The sequence below is a fragment of the Fomitopsis serialis genome (assembly GCF_022376445.1).
Source record: "Fomitopsis serialis strain Sig1Antser10 chromosome Unknown B0H18scaffold_1, whole genome shotgun sequence".
NCBI classification, from domain to species: Eukaryota; Fungi; Basidiomycota; class Agaricomycetes; order Polyporales; family Fomitopsidaceae; genus Fomitopsis; species Fomitopsis serialis.
Window position 1 is genome coordinate 1,836,606 of NW_025954961.1, and position 15,903 is coordinate 1,852,508.

The window sequence follows — 15,903 nt, forward strand, 5'->3', positions numbered from 1 at the left end:
ACGGTGCTGCAGCTGAACACTCCCAAGTCGTACCAGATGAAGACACAGGCTTGAAACTGTTTCCCACAATATATGTGATTTCATGTTGAGATCACGACGTAGGGGAGACGGCACAATTGCACTCACTGCCCCCTTACTATTCCCATGATTGAATTTGTCTCAGTAGCAGCATGGACATCACTTCCGACTGATTCGAACGGAGTGGCAGTCGGCCCAGCCTGAGGAGCGTAATTCGCAAGTGCTGCCGATAACTGACTGAAAAGGTTGTAGAAAGGGTTGAGATGGTCATTGGTTGAGATACTCGATATACGTGGTGTCACGGTCACGCGACTGTGGCACCCGCAGTGCTGAGACAAAGATGGCCAAACATGGATCATCAACTTCCTGAACTCGTTCCGCTGCTGCATCTGTACTATGACATCCCAATATCTCGACATCCAGTCCATGGCTGTGATGCAGACCCTTCTTCCATTTCAACGACTGCGAGTATTCAGCCCGGGTCTTAGAGCGTCTTATGCATCGTGTATCATACCGGAACCCTGCTAGTCGTCACAGCTCTCGCCCATGCGCTGCACCTTGAAGCTTGATCCTTCTGTCTATGCCGGATCATGAACAGCTGCTCTCTGATTGTGTCTTCTCCTGTGCAAGCGATCCTAATAGCTGCTGGGGAAGTCCAATCTCAGTCAACGTCTGGATTTCCGCAGCTATATGATCATCATAGGAAGCGTACACCCGCACTGTGTCCGCTCTTGTCCGCTGTCCACCGGAGGACCTTGCCGACAATTTCCCACCTGTGGTTCCACTGGCGCACGAGGGGACTTTCGGCCTAGGGCATGATTGCATCTCAGCGACTTCTTTGGGACGTTTTGCGCCCTTGCGAGGTGGGCAGCCAAAGATCCTGGTTGACCTGTCATGGTTTCTGGCAGGGGCGGTGTCCGGTCTCTTCAAATCGACTTCATCGGCGGAATATGGCTACTCCTCCAGCTCTGCTATCGTGCAACGTGCCTGCTGGTGCTATGCAATTGCCTTCGTCCATGAGGATGCTGTGAGTGCTTCTCCAGAAGTTACACACAACGACCCGGAGCTATGCGCCTTCACTACCATCAGCCACCAGCAAAATCTTTCGTGTTATCCAACACATAGGGTTGCATTCTGCAGGTATGCGCGAATACGAAGTGCTTACCTGGAGCCATACAGGTACCAGGACAAAACACAAGGCGTCGGCAACTCGTGTAAACAAGGGCGAGTAAGTAGCTGGAGACGCCTGTTATGCATACGATATATTTATATTCGGAGGCGGTGATGACCACGAGGTTTCCCTGTGGCATATAGCGGGCGCTGCGGCGCTGGAGACATCCCGCAGTTTGTACTCGGTCTCGCGCACAGCACCGCACCAAGGTATAAGAGCTGTTCGGTACCTTCAGTGGAACGGCCGACCCACCACAATGAAGCAGTACAACATCAAGCTCACGTTCGGCGAGACTACTCGTAAAGTCGCCTTCGCCTCTCAGCCGACCTGGCGACAGCTCGTGGATCGCGTCGAGGCCCTTTCCACGTCCCTGCTAAGGCAGCGGCAGTCAAGTACACGGATGAGGACGAGGACGAAGTCACCGTCAGCACCGATGAGGAGCTGGAGCAGTACTATGACAGCCTGCAGACCGATCCCAAGAACATCAAGCTCGTGGTGTGCAAGTTGCAGGATGCCGCTGCGGATGTGGAGGGACGTCAGAAGGGGCATAGGAAGGATCTGAAGCCGGAGATCGAGTCGTCAGGTCAGCCTTTCATCCTTGTCCACTCTAATATGCCGACGCGAATCCTCATACATTCGTAGATCTCGACGATTCCAATGATCAGGACTCTCAACGCGGCCCGGGCCCTACACGTAAATCGCACGCGCATTCCGCATCTCATAGTGCATCTCGCACAGCCGAGACTTTGACTGCTCACGGGACGGGACGACGGAGCCCACCGTCCACCACCGGCTCGCCACCTCCTCAGGGTGCGGCTAAGCGCGGAGACAAGCGCCGTAAAGGTCGCAAGGGTGGACAGCAAGTGTCGGCTGCCTCCGCCGCGCCTGCCAATCGGTCTGGCGGGGGCCGTCATCAGGCAGCGCCCTCTCCTCGCATCCGTGATATGGACCAGCCGGCCCATAGCGCGCACGGTCATCGGCGCAATGACGAAGACGATGATGATGACGATGAAGCCGACGATGACGATGAAGCCGACGACGACGATGACGACGATGGCGAGGATGCGGACGGAAACGATGGTGGAAAGTCCTTCGCCGTCAGTGTCAACATCGACGACAACAACGATGACGGCAGCAGCAGCGACGACGATGATAACGGCGACGACGACGCCACGAATCCCGGCTTCGAGAACGACGGCCGCTCGCGCCGCCGCGAGGCCAATCGCGGCAGACACCACAACCATAATCCTCAGCAGGATGCCTTCGGCGGGCAGGGCGGCTGGGCCAACAGCCTTGCACCCCCAATGCCGGACTGGAACCCCTTTGGTGGTCAGTTTGGTGGCTCTGCGCAATTCTCGTGGCCTGGTCAGGGCCAAGGCCATGGTCATGGTCATGGTCATGGTCACCATGGGCGTGGGTCCTCCCGCGGGGGCGGGGACGCCAACTCGCCTTTTGGAGGGTTTGACTTCAACACTTGGCAGCCGCAGCCGACTCCAATCCAGGAGATGTTCTCAAACCTGAACATGCGAAGGTGGTAGGCGATCATCGTGTGGGACTATCTGATTCCATGGCTCGAATCTCATAAACTGGACAATGTACATCAGCGACTCGATACCCGTTCCTGAAGTTGAAGGGCTGACACGATCTGTACAACGATGGTACATATGTCCTGCATCTTCCAGACTCAGATCCTTGATATCACTGTCTACGTGCTTGACATTATTGATACCATATATTACTCAAATACTTCCTTGAATGTCTTATGTGCATTCGTCTACAGTTCTCGGAAAGCCGTGACTCGAGCTCGCGTTTCGCAGATTTGGTCCCGTGCGCGCTCCGTGGAGGCGCCCAGCGTTCAGTAGCCTCGTGTCCGTACCATGGCCGAATAAGTGACATCGCGCGCTCAGGCCACTCAGCCGCGCTGTGGCAAGATTGCTTCACTCTCTTCGCATCCATCGTACGACGCAGGCCTCGTCCCTCTTAACGTTCGCGCATAACCTATCGGTCATCCACGTCAACTCTACGAGCTTGACGACTAAACACGCCATGTTTGGAACGCTTACACACCTTTGTTTCGACGCTGTGCTCTTGAGCGCGTTCCTTGCGGGTATCAGGCGGACGACGGGCCTAACGTGCGTTCAGAGTCTCGCATATTGACTTTGACTCACGAGCTGCGGATAGGCCCAAGCTTTCTGATGTGCCCAACAAGGACATCCGGCGTGAGTACCACCCCCGTCGTCACAATGGCAAACGTGTTGCTCATCGCGCGTCGCTTCTTGCAGAAATACTCCGGTCTTATCTGGAGTTCGGTGCGTAGACCAGCGGGAGACGACGGTGTACACAGACTGAGGTGGCATTCCATGCAGGCGAATATGTGTTTGACTTCGCTGTGGTGATATTCGGGGTGCGTCTCGTTTGTCATGCTCTCACGTCTCACTCTGAAGAGGTCGTCGGCAGAGGTCATCGTCGTTCGAACGGAAACGCGACTGAGCATGCAGGGATCTCCTTCACTGCTGTCTCACTATATGCGTGCGCCCCTGCCTGATGCTCTATATCCCCGTCGATTCGCTATTCCCCGTGTCGCACCGTCGCACCGTTCGCTCCTCACTGGGACTGTCTCGGAGGTCTATCTCATATGTATAGACGGCGCCTTGTAACAATACATCCCGTTCAGTCGTTGTCCGTCTCCATGTGCTCGGAGTGTGCCAGCGCAATGCAATGGCAGAAGACTCAGCCCAGGAAGTTGTACACGAAGAAGTGGAGGACGATGGAGCCCATTGCGAAGTCTGCGAAGGCACTGCGATATCGGGCATGTTAGTATATCTGGTGATGAAACGGTCTGTCTAGCAGACGTACCGTTCTGGTGAAACTTCCTTGAACTCTGCCCGGTTCGCCGGGTTGACCTGTGACCGCAGCGACGCAGTCAACACGAACTGGCCTACACAACTGCCGAAGCTAAGGCGGTTCTCAGTTACCTACACTGGAGTGCTGGAGAGAAATGGCACGGACCCGGAAAGAAACGCGTTGAACGGGAAGTTCGTCACCAGGACACAGTAGACGAACTGTATGATCCCGGAGAGCATGAGAAAGAGCAGGAACGTGTCGATGAGTTTCAGCCGCGACGACGTGTTTTCTTTGTAGGACTTTAGTAAGGACTGGACAGAGCTAGTGCTCGCCGACGACGGGGTTGTTTTGGGTGCCATGGCGGAGAGATGGGCGTAGACTCAGAGCGGGCTTGCCGCCGTCAACGTGGACTGCGCGGTCCTGCGATCTCGGAAGCTGGGCCTGCCATATCGGGCAGTCACGCTGGCGAGCGCGTCCTGTCCGCGTCCAAAAAGTTTCGCGTTTACACCTCCTCGTCCCTCGCGTTCCCGGCTTCTCCTTCAAATCGCTGTTGGGGTCTCAAGTGGGAGTCTGCATAGAAGGGATGTTGCCACTCGGTCTTCGGCTAAGCGCAAGCAGCTCTCGCGGTGCCGCACGGCTCGTGCCAGCGTGCAGACATGGTCGCTGGGTGTGGTCCAGGAAATACCACGAGCGGAAAGGACTGCCATATCCGATTGAGAATGGTCTTGGGGAGTTTATGTCACCGGAGGCATTAAAGGTCGTTGCGCTGGACTACCAGAATGGTCTCCTAGAGAGACTGAACGACCAGATCCGAGGTGCGTCTGTGTAACCTATTGTTACTCAGTCCTAGGTACTCATGTGCGACCAGGTACCGTGCTGGAGAACAAGAGTGTTGTCCAGACTGTGATCGAGGCAGCTCGTGATCCTCACAAAGTGCTGGAGTTCGACTACGCTTGCGAAGCCCTCAACAACTCGTTCTTCCTCGAGACCATGGTGCGTTACTCTGTCGTCCCCTCGATTCATTGTCTAACCGCTCGTGTCTTGTCAGAAACCGCCAACAGAACCCGCGAAGTCGAATGAGGCAGCTCTGACAGAGAACCCTAACAACCTCTTCTCCGTGTTCCAGAGGCAATTCGGCAGCCTCGAGCAGTTCAAGTCAGAATTCAGCGCAGCTGTCCTCGGCATGTTCTCCTCCGGCTGGTTATACTGCGTCGTGGACAATGTCGGCCAGATCGCCATCTACCCCATCTTCGGCGCGGGCACGCTCCTCGTCCGGGCGGGCCAGACCCCACTAGGACGCGATAGGGTCGTCGGCGAGATCATTGCACGGGGCCTGAAGCTCTCTCAACCCGCAAGGGAGCCTGCGACCAGTACAGAGTCGGCTGAGCCGTCCGCGGCATCGTCACCAGTCTCCAGTGTATCACAATCGCCGCTGTCGACCTCACCGCCACCGCTGTCGAGGACATTCAGCACCTCTGCCGTTGCGAGGTCGGCCTTCGGCCGTGGCCCTATCAACACCATGTATAGCCCCGATGGCAACTTGTTGCCGCAGCCACCCGCGAACGATGAGATGAAGATCACGAACATCGGCGAGGTGCTCAACCCGCTGTTCTGCGTGTCCGTGCACGAACATGCGTGGGTGCCGGAGTACGGAGTGTGGGGGAAGGAGGAGTACATGAAGCGCTTCTGGAATGTGCTGGACTGGGAAAAGGTCATCCAGAGACACCAGCGTTTCACGGCGGGCATTGGCCTGTGAGAGGGCGTGCGTGGTTGTCATGTGTGTCCGGGTTTACATCGCATGTTGGTGCGGGCTGGGACAGCTCCGATCGCTACACATCTCATAGATACTAAAAGTACATCTAATGCACCCTACTCCCATCGACCCATATCACACAGCCACCCTAGAGAGTTCTTGTCGGATGATTGCGTCCTGTTGTGCACAGAACCATACCGCACTCATTTTGAGAGCTAATTGTGAACTAGCAGCATGCATGATCCACGTCTCGCACTACCATCGCCACTCGATGTCTCCAAAAGATTTGGGCCGCATTCCTTTGTATGGTTTGTATAGCTCTCCGGTCAGCTTGAGCTGGTCGATCTTCAACGCCGAGAAGCTGTGTTGCATGATGTCGAAGCGTACTCGGAACGAACGGGATGGCCTTGGAGTCTTGACACTGATGAAGCGGGTCAGTATAAGCTTAGGCTAACACGAAGTAAGGCGTACGTCGATGCGAACGTCCCGCGCAATGTGTATGTGGCGGAGGGTGCAACGTTCTTAAGCTCCCAGCGCAGGCTCTGTGGAGTCTGAGGGTCAGCCGGCATTTGGCAAGGTATCAATAGGATGCTTGCCAAACTCCTCGGCTCGAAAGTCCATGAATCGTTATGTGACGCGGTACAGCTCGCACCCGAAGCACCCTCTCCCAGGTAGAGCTCAACCACCACATTCTCCATCGCGCGCGTTGTCAGGCGCGATGTGAGGGAAAGGTCAAGTGTACCTTGGAGCAGCGCCCTTTATCAATTGCATTGGGCGATATGAAATGACACGACACATACCGCCATGCTCTTCGATCTTGACATTAGTACGCATGGACAGCGGTACCGCTATCTGATGCATAGTTGACGCCGACGTCGGTGCGTAACGGTACTCCATGAGCTTGAATCGGCCATCTGGAGGGACGAACGATAGCGTCTTGTCACGGGCCCATCGCGAGAGCCTACAGAGAAAAGGTGAGTATGGATTAGTGGGGCAACCCACTAGGCGAGCGTACCGAACGCATGGGTGGAATGAGCATTCCGTGAGCGACTTTGAGTTCGACAGTGTGAGCAGGAGGTCAGGCGTCCCTGCAATTAGTGCGTAAATCGAAGGCATTTTGGCAGAGCGGATGACGCATACCTGACAGCTTGCAGTTCGATTCGACGCGGCCCCAAACATGACTGGATGCCGGAGTACCGTTCCTATAAAACGAGACGTCAAGTCGCATAAGCTCAAGCAAGGAGACTGTTGGGGTGGAAGGAATTCTCACTTGTTGACGATCGCCTCCAGCGTTTCCACGACATCGAAGTAGATCTCATTATTGTTATAGCGCACGCCGGCTTTCCTCCATGGAATTGGTGATGCAAACGGTTGTGGGCCTACTAAGGGTGTTGCAAGACCGGGCACGCCTGCGACAGAGAGGACCTTGTTGAGCAAGGACGGCGATAGCACGATGTCCCGTAGTGCGTTCGGGGACGTTGTCAGGGGATGTCCACTCGCGTCCAACGTTTCTTCAAGAAGCTAAACCGCACAATTGAGACATGTCTGCAGGGTATGCTGGACCCTGACTGACCTGATAAATGATATCGAAGTTCTCCTTGAGTGTCTCAGCGGAGATGTATCCGAAGTACTCCCTGAGGATGTCGACGAACGTCTCCATAAACGCGAAGGCATACAGTGGGTCAACTGTGAGACCATGAGTTCTTTACGTTAAGAGGAACAGACCATAGAGTTTACCTTCGCCACTGATGGGGCAGAGGATCCTCATGTCCCCTACTTTGGTGTGGCAGCAGGCACACGGCGTGTCAATGCTCAACCCGGATACGTATAACACTGGGTCAACATCTTCGGGTTTCGGTGCGTTAGAGAGCGCGTCGTTGACTGCCTCAATGTGAAGCAGAGGATACGCCGCCGATGTTGAGCGGAATCCTGACTGTATAATGGGACGACTGTCCCTCGATTAGACTTGTGCCAAACATGATCATACGGCGAGACCTACCCTGTAGAGTCCAAGATTACTATTCCGTCAATTGCCATCTGGAGGATACGACGCTGAAGGGTCTAAGTAATGCGGACCGCGTCAACGCCTAAACGGCAATGCCCCTTCACGACACGCACTTGGGGAAGTCCCACCTGTCTGGTGACCGTTCTGCTACAACTGCACCTCAAATCCAATAAAGTGTGGTTTTTTGCTCGGGCCCGTTTGGATCGTGCCAATACGAGGTACCCGACACGCGTTCACAGAGTTGGTTGAAGAGCTTCAGTCGCCTGGCCAGCGTCGTCGATTCCGATTCGATTTAGATCTCCAGCCACATCTTGATGGCACCACAGCCACAGCTCTGGATGCGAGCGTTATCATTCTCTTTCACCAACCACCAACCAACCACACCACCCTTGTTAAACCGAATTGCTACGGGCCGCTCACGCCAAGAGTGCATTCATCGAGCCAGCAGAGTCTACGCGGATGCTACCTGCGTGACGGCCTAGTAAGTCACTAAGTGTCGGTGCGGTGACAGGCTCTGAGCCGTACTACATACTACCAGTGTGACCTAGTAGCATGGCTGTCAGTGGCAACTTCGAAGAACCGTATGCATATGCTCTCTGTGTTAGGTACTGCAGGTGCCAATTGACGACGAGCATATTCATCAGGTATAGTATGTTCCTCTGTGTGGAATGAGATGGTCAGGAGCTTATCGAACGCTCTATGCACCACCCGTCGCATTATCGACCGGAACATTACGCTGTTCCCCTCGCACTGACGTCTGTCTTCAGTCCTAGGCATCCGTGGTCCCTGGCGTGCCGCCGCATGCGAGGATGGCGGCAGCGAGTTGCAGCGAGGTGAGGAGCCGCTCGCGCGTCTATGTCATATGATGAAGGCTGATTGGCAGGAGGACGCCAGACAGTGCTCCCGCCGCCCCTGTCTGCGTCGGGTAGAGCGGGGAGGCCTGCTCATGGCGTGGTGTCCAGCATTCATCGTGACGAGCACTCCACGTCCCGATCGAGCGGAGAGAGCTTTATTGCTCACCTCGTCGTCCCCGGCTGACACTGTCAGCCGCCCTCGATCGCACTTTTCTCCCTCGCCCCTTACGAAACTCTACGAACATCACGACCGACACGAAGTCAGCAAGCATGAACAGAACAACATTCACTGTAGGACTTTCGCGAATTGGCTTGATGATCTCAAGGCAGCGTGCCTGGAGTTCATCGGGACAACCACCTTCCTTCTCCTCGCCTTCGGCGGCATCCAAGCGGCCAACGAAGAGACAGTGTCGAGTTCCGGAGCAGGGACGTCCGATGTCCAACATGTCATGTATATCTCCCTCTCGATGGGCTTCAGCCTCCTCGTCTCTGTCTGGATCTTCTACCGCGCCAGTGGAGGAGTGTTCAACCCGAACATCAGCTTGGCGCTCCTCCTGACTGGCGTTATTGGTCCGTGCCGCTTCGTGCTGTATTGCATAGCACAACTACTGGGCGGCATCGTCGCTGCTGCACTTGTCCTTGCGTTGACTCCTGGAACACTTCAATCAGTGTACGTCCCCTTTTCTCTGTGGGAGTCCTGGTTGATTCTGACGTGATTCTGCAGCACGTTCCTTGCGCCCGGTATCAACCCAGCGCAAGGTGTATTCATCGAGATGTTCATCACCACCGCTCTCGTGCTCGCGGTGCTCATGTTGGCGGCGGAGAAACACAGCGTCACACCGTTTGCGCCGGTGCGTCGCTTGCTCGCCAGTCGGTATCGACCATCTCTACACCGCATCTTAGGTCGGCATTGGTCTGACACTGTTCGCATGCCACCTGTTAGAAATTTTTCTCTCGCTTCTGCGACGCTCGTCTGACGTATCAAGGTGGGCGGTACTATACAGGAGCTGGTATGAATGTGGCTCGTGCCTTTGGCCCTGCGGTCGTCACAGGCTTTCCTTACGGGACACATTGGGTTGTAAGTATTATGCGCGTGATGATATACCGCGATGGGCTGATCGACGTTACAGTACTGGGTGGGCGACGGTCTTGGTTCACTCCTCGGCGCAGCCCTCTTCATCATCCTCAAGCAGTAAGTGGTTTCCCCTGCGGCTAGCCAATACATTCTGACCACAGTCAAATGTAGGAACCGTTACTGGCGCCTGACTCCGGGGCAAGACACGACTGACCACACCCTGTCGCCCGTCGTGCCGCTACAGGACGGAGTTCCCATTGGCCGCCGTTCGGGCTCTCGCTCCTCCAGGCGGTCGGGATCGTCGCGCCCAGGCAATGCTGCCGATGATACCTCGCGGCGTGAGAAGGACGCTATTGCGCGCGCGAATGGTGACGCCAGTGCCGCGAATATTACCTCGCATGGCCGGACGCGCGTCAATGACAGCCCGGTATGAGGGCGCTGTCTATCATCTGGATATCTGTAATTGGGAACGAACCACGGACTGTCTACTTCGACCGCCGTCATATGAATGAAGCAGATCTTCCGGGCTACGAATCAGGTGCCAACGGGGCATGCAAAGTACTATACATTATACTCATGGAACGGTGCCCGCTGGCCTGTGACAACATCTATTTTCTGGCATTCATCACAATGTATCACTAGCACCTTTCCTACATTATATCTGTATGGCTACCAAGTTTGTCAATGGAAACCAAATGGAAACTCACCGGAAGCCAACACCGCAAGTGACGGTGGCCGTTCCCGTGGAATAGTATCATGGTTTGTATGTCGTTCCGCAGCCTTTGGTCCGCTCATGCCGGGTACCATTCCGATGCCTAGAATGCGGAATGAGCAAGGTCTCCTTCAGGCGTGTCCGGGTGGTAGCTCCGGTGAGACGCAGAGCGACTGGGCGCAGAGCCGCCGGCTTTCCAGACTCTGTAGCCTTTCCTGGACTTGGATAGAGATCGGAGGGCGATCTAGGCACGTGACGGAGTCGCGTATGTCATAAGAGATGGATCGTTCAGTACTCAGTCGTTCTCGCGCACACCTGGCTACTCTACGCTTATCCCGCATCTCATCCCTCTTCCTCCCTGCCCCCCATTCATGACCAAGCTGGCTGCGCTATATGGCGCGTCCGTGAAGACGGAGCGCAAGATACTAGACGACATCGAGGAGCAGTTCCGCCTCGAGAGGATGGGCTCATCGAAATCACGAAGCAATTCCTCGAGGACTTTCGCGCTGGACTGGGAGAATATAACATCCGATGGCTGATGTATGCTTCCACGCGTATATTTGCGCGTACATCTCTGCTCATCTAGGACGGGTAGCCGACGTTTGTGACGGGTGTACCGAACGGCACAGAAACTGGGTGAGTTCACTTTCCTCACCACTGTCCTTTGCGCGCGCATGTTCTCCCCGACTGCTACGTGTCAAACCCTCTCCTGCGCTGCTGCACGCGGATCGCAACGGAGCGTGCGTCCCCGCTGTCATCGTCCCGTTCTCATGCGGACCCGGTCTACTTCCGCGACCAGCGCTCCCAGAAAGGCAGCTCGGTCTAACTACGTAGCTTCACTGGTCGATCACCCGCCGTGCCTTTCTCGGAAATCCCTGATATTCTTCGTGACCACGCTCTCCGATCGATTCGCGTATGCGCACCGAATTTCCGACAGAAGGGAGAAGAGCGCCAGTCCAGTTGTGTCGCGATGCATGTGATCGCATCCATGGTCGTGTGCGAGCCACATGCGTGCAAGGATGCTTCTTCACGCGACTCTGAACAGCATGGTCGACGAAGTGAATACAGACTTCGGTGGAGCAGCCATGTGTGCATATCGCGTGTGGTGCAGAGCAGACCCCGATAGCTTACCGACGACGCGGTTTCAGCACCTTTCTAGCCCTTGATCTCGGAGGAACGAACCTGTAGGCCCCAAGTCTGCTTGATGTGACGATGATACCCTGACCGACCTCTGGAGACGAGTTTGCGAGGTTACGCTACTCGGCAACCATGAGTTCTCCATGAAGCAACAGAAATACAAGGTGTCTGAAGCACTGAAGACGGGTGAAGCTTCTGTGCTATTCGGTAAAGTTGAACAGTCCATGGCATCATTATCTGTGGTGTTGATGTTTCTGGCGTTTTGCAGACTATCTGGCAGACTCTGTCGACGCGTTTCTTACGGAACATTCAAGCGTCGGCGGTCCGATCAGCCCCTCACATGATATCGCCAATCCTTTCGATACCATCTCTGCGCCTGCCGTGCCGCTAGGCCTTACCTTCAGTTTCCCGGTTGAGCAGACCGCATTGAACCAGGGCAAGATCCTCACGTGGACGAAGGGATTTTCAGCAAAGAACGCAGTCGGCAACGATGTCGTTCGTCTCCTTCAAGATGCTTTCGACAGGAAACATCTACACGTCCGTTGTGTGGCCTTGGTAAACGATGTAGGTGCCAAAACTGCCTCGAAGAAAATATCTGATTGACGTTTACGCCAGACCGTCGGTACGCTACTTTCGCGAGCATACAGCGCCGGATCGTGTCTTCTCGGTATGTGTTGTATACATAATCGATGACATCCGACTAGATAGCTTCTTCACAAGGTGCTATTTTCGGCACCGGTACCAACGGCGCGTACGTCGAGAAGGTCGACAACATCACGAAGCTTGGTGACTCTCCAGCACGGAAGGACGGCGGCTACATGATCATCAACACGGAATGGGGCGCGTTCAACAACACTGTATGCAAGGCACTCACGAAGCTTAGACCAGCTCTGACATAATATATATCTGACAGCGCACGAAGCTGCCGACGACGCCCTACGATAACAAGTTGGACCGCGAGTCGATCAACCCGCGCTATCAAGCGTTCGAGAAGTTCATCTCGGGCATGTACCTCGGCGAAATCACGCGGAATATCCTCCTCGCACTCGTCGACGCTGCGCCCAAATCGCTTCTGTTCAATGGTAGGGCGAGCGTTGCCCTGAACACGCACTACGGCCTCGATACCGCTGTCATGAGTGAGGTCGAAGAGGCGTGGGAGTCGGGGCGCGACACTGAGGTCAAGGTGAACGGTCAGTCCGATGGGAGAGTGCACACTTCACGGACGTGGAGGCGCTGGGTCCCCAGGACCTCTCGCGCCTCGAGCGGATCCGTGGCATTCTTGTCCAGAGACTCCTGCTCGAGCCTGAGGATGTCTCTCTGCGAGATGCGGCGACTGTCCGCTGGGCAGCTTCGTTGGTGGCGAACCGCGCGGCAAGGTTGAGCGGTACTGCGCTCGCTGCGGTGCTTGTACAGACTGGACACGCGACACTTGGTGGAGGCACACCCGAGCCTGAGGAGAACATCATCATTGGTGTCGATGGCAGGTAAGTCACGACAGTAGCATGCGCACAAATCCACGGCTCACTGTCTCGGTTGCAGTTTGATTCAACACTACCCTAACTTCCAGACTCGTCTCCGTGCATCACTTAGTGCTCTTGTCGGAGAAGCGGTGGAGAAGCGAGTTGAGATCGATTTGGCCAAGGATGGGAGTGGTGCAGGAGGTATGCCATGTCGCGCAGTGGTTGTCTGTTATTGGCCTTCACTTATTGATGCCTTTTCTAGCTGCGCTGTGCGCCCTGCAGGCCGTCAAGCAAGGCCTGTAGTCCCATCCTCGAGCCTCGCACCTTCATAACGACAACATACTGTATTACCACACACTTTAATGTTCAAGTAGTACCAATTGTATCGTCCTGACGTTTGTCTGATGTTGTTGTACTGGTTCGGAACTAGAAGAGAAGAGGTGTTGCAATTGGTATCTGGACTTCGTAGCAGCAGTACTATTGAACATAGAATGTAGCACAGCAAGGAGAGAAAAATCAAGTACAATGGTACCATGGTGATCAAGTACAATTGTACCATCCTTGTGTCGCCTCTCCTACACCGGTCCCATTACAACCGTATGACAGCTAAGTACAATATAAACACGGCCCTGAGCGGGTCGGGTGTCGCGCACACGGGAGGACCCGGGCAGAAGCGCCCGTACTTTCTCGGCTGTTTCCGGCGACGTTCGGACAGAGCTTGACGGCCTGCGTGACGACCTCCACGATCCCCCATTCATTCTGTGAGGCTGCTTCGCTTTCCCGCTCCGTTTGCTATCTGCTGATCGAGCGTTGTGTAGCTTGCCATGGCCTCAAAAGCAGCCGCTGCAGCGGTGGTACGTCGTGTTTTCTTTTTCTCGGTTATGCCTCCAATTCATGGATGGCACGTCATACAGGACTTCACCCGTGTCTACTCCTCTCTTGGTCTCTCCAAGGGTCAGTATGTTTGCTTGAATGTGATCGTTGCGTCGAGCTAAATCACACATCTACAACCAGAGACCGTCGCGTCTCTCCAGGCCTTCCGCAAGCGGCACGCGGACGCCCAGCGCATCCACGCGCAGGCTGCAGCGCAGCCCACGACGGTCGACCTCGCGCACTACCGCTCCATCCTGAAGAACAAGGCGATCGTCGACGAGACCGAGAAGCTCCTCAGCGAGTTCAAGCCCATCACCTACGACGTGAGCACGCAGCTCAAGGCGATTGAGGCATTCGAGGCGAAGGCGGTATGTGTCGCGTACTCAGTCTGAAGAAGCACTGCTCACTATGGCATTGTGCCCTCTGCGTTGTGTCACCGTGTCATCGCGCTGCGAACAACAGGTCGCGAAGGCGAAGGAGACGACGGAGAAGATCGATGTTGAGTTGAAGGATCTCCAGGCTACCCTTGCGAACATCGAGGATGCACGGCCTTTCGAGGACCTCACCGTACGTGCTCATGCATGCATTACGTCTTATGCATCGCGAATTCACACTTCTGCAGGCGGAGGAGGTCGGCCAGGCGCACCCGCGCATTGTCGAGGCTGTCGAAACCATGCTGAAGAAGGGCAAGTGGTCCGTGCCGGGTACGTACCAATGTTCCGCGATCACATCTGTTCGCTGCTCATACTCATGCTACGCTCTGTACAGGCTACAAGGAGAAGTTTGGCGACCTCTCGCTCATGTAATTTGTCGCTACGATGCTTTACCAATAGAAGTCGCAGCCGCAAATAGCGCACATCAGATTGGTTATCCACCTCGTTATGCTCCTGTGTCTGTCTGTTCCATCGTGGATAACGGATGTCGGCGTGGTTGCAGTATCTGGTAGCGCGAAGCTACAGTCACTTCATCGTGGACGATCACGGCTCTGCCAGTCGCATTTCCCTGTTCGGCATTGCTGTGAGCGATACTGGCTACACGGGACAGCGAACAGCAAAGGCGTCTGACCAATGGTCATTAGGATCCAGTGCGACATGAATGACATTGCAGATCATGAGCCGTAACGATGCGCGAAGAATAGCGAGACACGGAGACCACTAGGGTATAGAGCTAATGGAAATGACTAACGTACACCAGAACATACAACTGATCTGCACTAGAACAGATCTTCTAGCGTCATTTGCTTTACAATATCCTGGCAGCAGATGTCAGTTACAGAAGGGATGTGGTCGACGCGCGAGACGCACTGTATTCGACACCATTTGGACAAACTCTTCGAAACTGAGCTTGCCGTCGCCGTCCTTGTCCGCCTCCATTATCGTCTTGTCGACGATTTGTTGTAGTTGCCCGTCCTTCAGTTATTTCCGACCATCATCTTCAGCACGAGGAACAACTCGCCGTTCGAGATGAAACCATCTCGATCCATGTCATAGACCTTGAACGCAACTGTACAGGCAACACATGAGCGACCAAGAACTGTGATCATGAGGGGCGCACGCATACATCTCAGCTTCTCTTCTCGACCTCCTCGGCTACTGAATGCGCTGAGACCACCGACGAACTCCTGGAAGTCGACCGTTCCCCTCCACTGTTTATCGGGAATTGAGATTGATGCGCTGAGGTGCGGAACAACTCAGCAGCACGTACTCTTCATCGAAGATGGCAATTAGTCGTGATGCGAGTGGGTTGTTGGCGATTTGAGGGATTTGGAGGAATTCCTCGCGATCTATTGATCCAGAGCCATCACTGTAGACACGTAGCAGTCTGAGTGCCTTGTATAAAGTGATGAACGGCCGCACATACCTGTCCAGCTTCATGAAGCGCTTCTTCAGCCGCTCCAACTCGTTTGCGTTGACTGGACGACAGAACATGGTGGCAGTCCCTGCTTCAGAGACAAAAGAATGACCGGAAGAGCGAAGCGGACGCACAGTTGGACCGCCTCTG

The 15,903-nt window shown here is 55.0% G+C and overlaps 6 protein-coding genes across 6 annotated transcripts; 4 read left to right on the forward strand and 2 right to left on the reverse strand.

Annotated features, from left to right (window-relative positions):
• Positions 1–3,815: 3,815 nt before the first annotated feature.
• On the reverse strand, positions 3,816–4,414 carry B0H18DRAFT_968518 (DAD family-domain-containing protein). The gene is made up of 2 exons (XM_048043508.1): positions 4,046–4,414; positions 3,816–3,986 (listed from the first exon to the last, which is right to left on the reverse strand). The coding sequence occupies exon 1, from the start codon at positions 4,390–4,392 to the stop codon at positions 4,165–4,167; it is 228 nt and encodes a 75-aa protein (XP_047901553.1). The 5' UTR covers positions 4,393–4,414; the 3' UTR covers positions 3,816–3,986; positions 4,046–4,164.
• A 26-nt stretch (positions 4,415–4,440) lies between these two features.
• B0H18DRAFT_968520 (uncharacterized protein) lies at positions 4,441–4,922 on the forward strand. The gene has a single exon (XM_048043509.1). It carries the CDS (start codon positions 4,617–4,619, stop codon positions 4,860–4,862), a length of 246 nt encoding a protein of 81 aa, XP_047901554.1. The 5' UTR covers positions 4,441–4,616; the 3' UTR covers positions 4,863–4,922.
• A 3,327-nt stretch (positions 4,923–8,249) lies between these two features.
• B0H18DRAFT_968530 (aquaporin-like protein) lies at positions 8,250–10,426 on the forward strand. Its single transcript, XM_048043510.1, has 8 exons — positions 8,250–8,272; positions 8,330–8,372; positions 8,941–9,315; positions 9,370–9,496; positions 9,549–9,558; positions 9,632–9,723; positions 9,776–9,837; positions 9,892–10,426. The coding sequence occupies exons 2-8, from the start codon at positions 8,344–8,346 to the stop codon at positions 10,151–10,153; spliced, it is 957 nt and encodes a 318-aa protein (XP_047901555.1). The 5' UTR covers positions 8,250–8,272; positions 8,330–8,343; the 3' UTR covers positions 10,154–10,426.
• A 309-nt stretch (positions 10,427–10,735) lies between these two features.
• On the forward strand, positions 10,736–13,568 carry B0H18DRAFT_968533 (uncharacterized protein). Its single transcript, XM_048043511.1, has 10 exons — positions 10,736–10,877; positions 11,581–11,616; positions 11,670–11,776; positions 11,838–12,133; positions 12,185–12,236; positions 12,290–12,426; positions 12,483–12,752; positions 12,776–13,053; positions 13,109–13,230; positions 13,292–13,568. The coding sequence occupies exons 1-10, from the start codon at positions 10,804–10,806 to the stop codon at positions 13,330–13,332; spliced, it is 1,413 nt and encodes a 470-aa protein (XP_047901556.1). The 5' UTR covers positions 10,736–10,803; the 3' UTR covers positions 13,333–13,568.
• A 204-nt stretch (positions 13,569–13,772) lies between these two features.
• On the forward strand, positions 13,773–14,890 carry B0H18DRAFT_24659 (ATP synthase d subunit). Its single transcript, XM_048037271.1, has 6 exons — positions 13,773–13,883; positions 13,944–13,983; positions 14,044–14,270; positions 14,365–14,469; positions 14,525–14,606; positions 14,671–14,890. The coding sequence occupies exons 1-6, from the start codon at positions 13,854–13,856 to the stop codon at positions 14,706–14,708; spliced, it is 522 nt and encodes a 173-aa protein (XP_047901557.1). The 5' UTR covers positions 13,773–13,853; the 3' UTR covers positions 14,709–14,890.
• Positions 14,891–15,115: 225 nt separating this feature from the next.
• Positions 15,116–15,830, reverse strand: B0H18DRAFT_1081282 (uncharacterized protein; the record flags this gene model as incomplete). Its single annotated transcript, XM_048031369.1, has 6 exons — positions 15,116–15,154; positions 15,207–15,311; positions 15,344–15,405; positions 15,463–15,575; positions 15,607–15,705; positions 15,763–15,830. 6 exons carry the CDS (start codon positions 15,828–15,830, stop codon positions 15,116–15,118), a joined length of 486 nt encoding a protein of 161 aa, XP_047901558.1.
• Positions 15,831–15,903: the final 73 nt, after the last annotated feature.

Excerpts from the sequence above, each read along its gene's own strand:
- B0H18DRAFT_968518 (XM_048043508.1), bottom strand. The coding sequence starts at position 4,392 with ATGGCACCCAAAACAACCCCGTCGTCGGCGAGCACTAGCTCTGTCCAG.
- B0H18DRAFT_968520 (XM_048043509.1), top strand. The coding sequence starts at position 4,617 with ATGTTGCCACTCGGTCTTCGGCTAAGCGCAAGCAGCTCTCGCGGTGCC.
- B0H18DRAFT_968530 (XM_048043510.1), top strand. The coding sequence starts at position 8,344 with ATGGCTGTCAGTGGCAACTTCGAAGAACC. Across the intron at positions 9,724-9,775 it reads CTTACGGGACACATTGGGTT|TACTGGGTGGGCGACGGTCT; the intron begins GTAAGTATTATG and ends TCGACGTTACAG. Across the intron at positions 9,838-9,891 it reads CTCTTCATCATCCTCAAGCA|GAACCGTTACTGGCGCCTGA; the intron begins GTAAGTGGTTTC and ends AGTCAAATGTAG.
- B0H18DRAFT_968533 (XM_048043511.1), top strand. The coding sequence starts at position 10,804 with ATGACCAAGCTGGCTGCGCTATATGGCGCGTCCGTGAAGACGGAGCGC. Across the intron at positions 12,134-12,184 it reads GTGTGGCCTTGGTAAACGAT|ACCGTCGGTACGCTACTTTC; the intron begins GTAGGTGCCAAA and ends CGTTTACGCCAG. Across the intron at positions 12,427-12,482 it reads GGGGCGCGTTCAACAACACT|CGCACGAAGCTGCCGACGAC; the intron begins GTATGCAAGGCA and ends TATATCTGACAG.
- B0H18DRAFT_24659 (XM_048037271.1), top strand. The coding sequence starts at position 13,854 with ATGGCCTCAAAAGCAGCCGCTGCAGCGGTG. Across the intron at positions 13,884-13,943 it reads AAGCAGCCGCTGCAGCGGTG|GACTTCACCCGTGTCTACTC; the intron begins GTACGTCGTGTT and ends CACGTCATACAG. Across the intron at positions 14,607-14,670 it reads GGGCAAGTGGTCCGTGCCGG|GCTACAAGGAGAAGTTTGGC; the intron begins GTACGTACCAAT and ends CGCTCTGTACAG.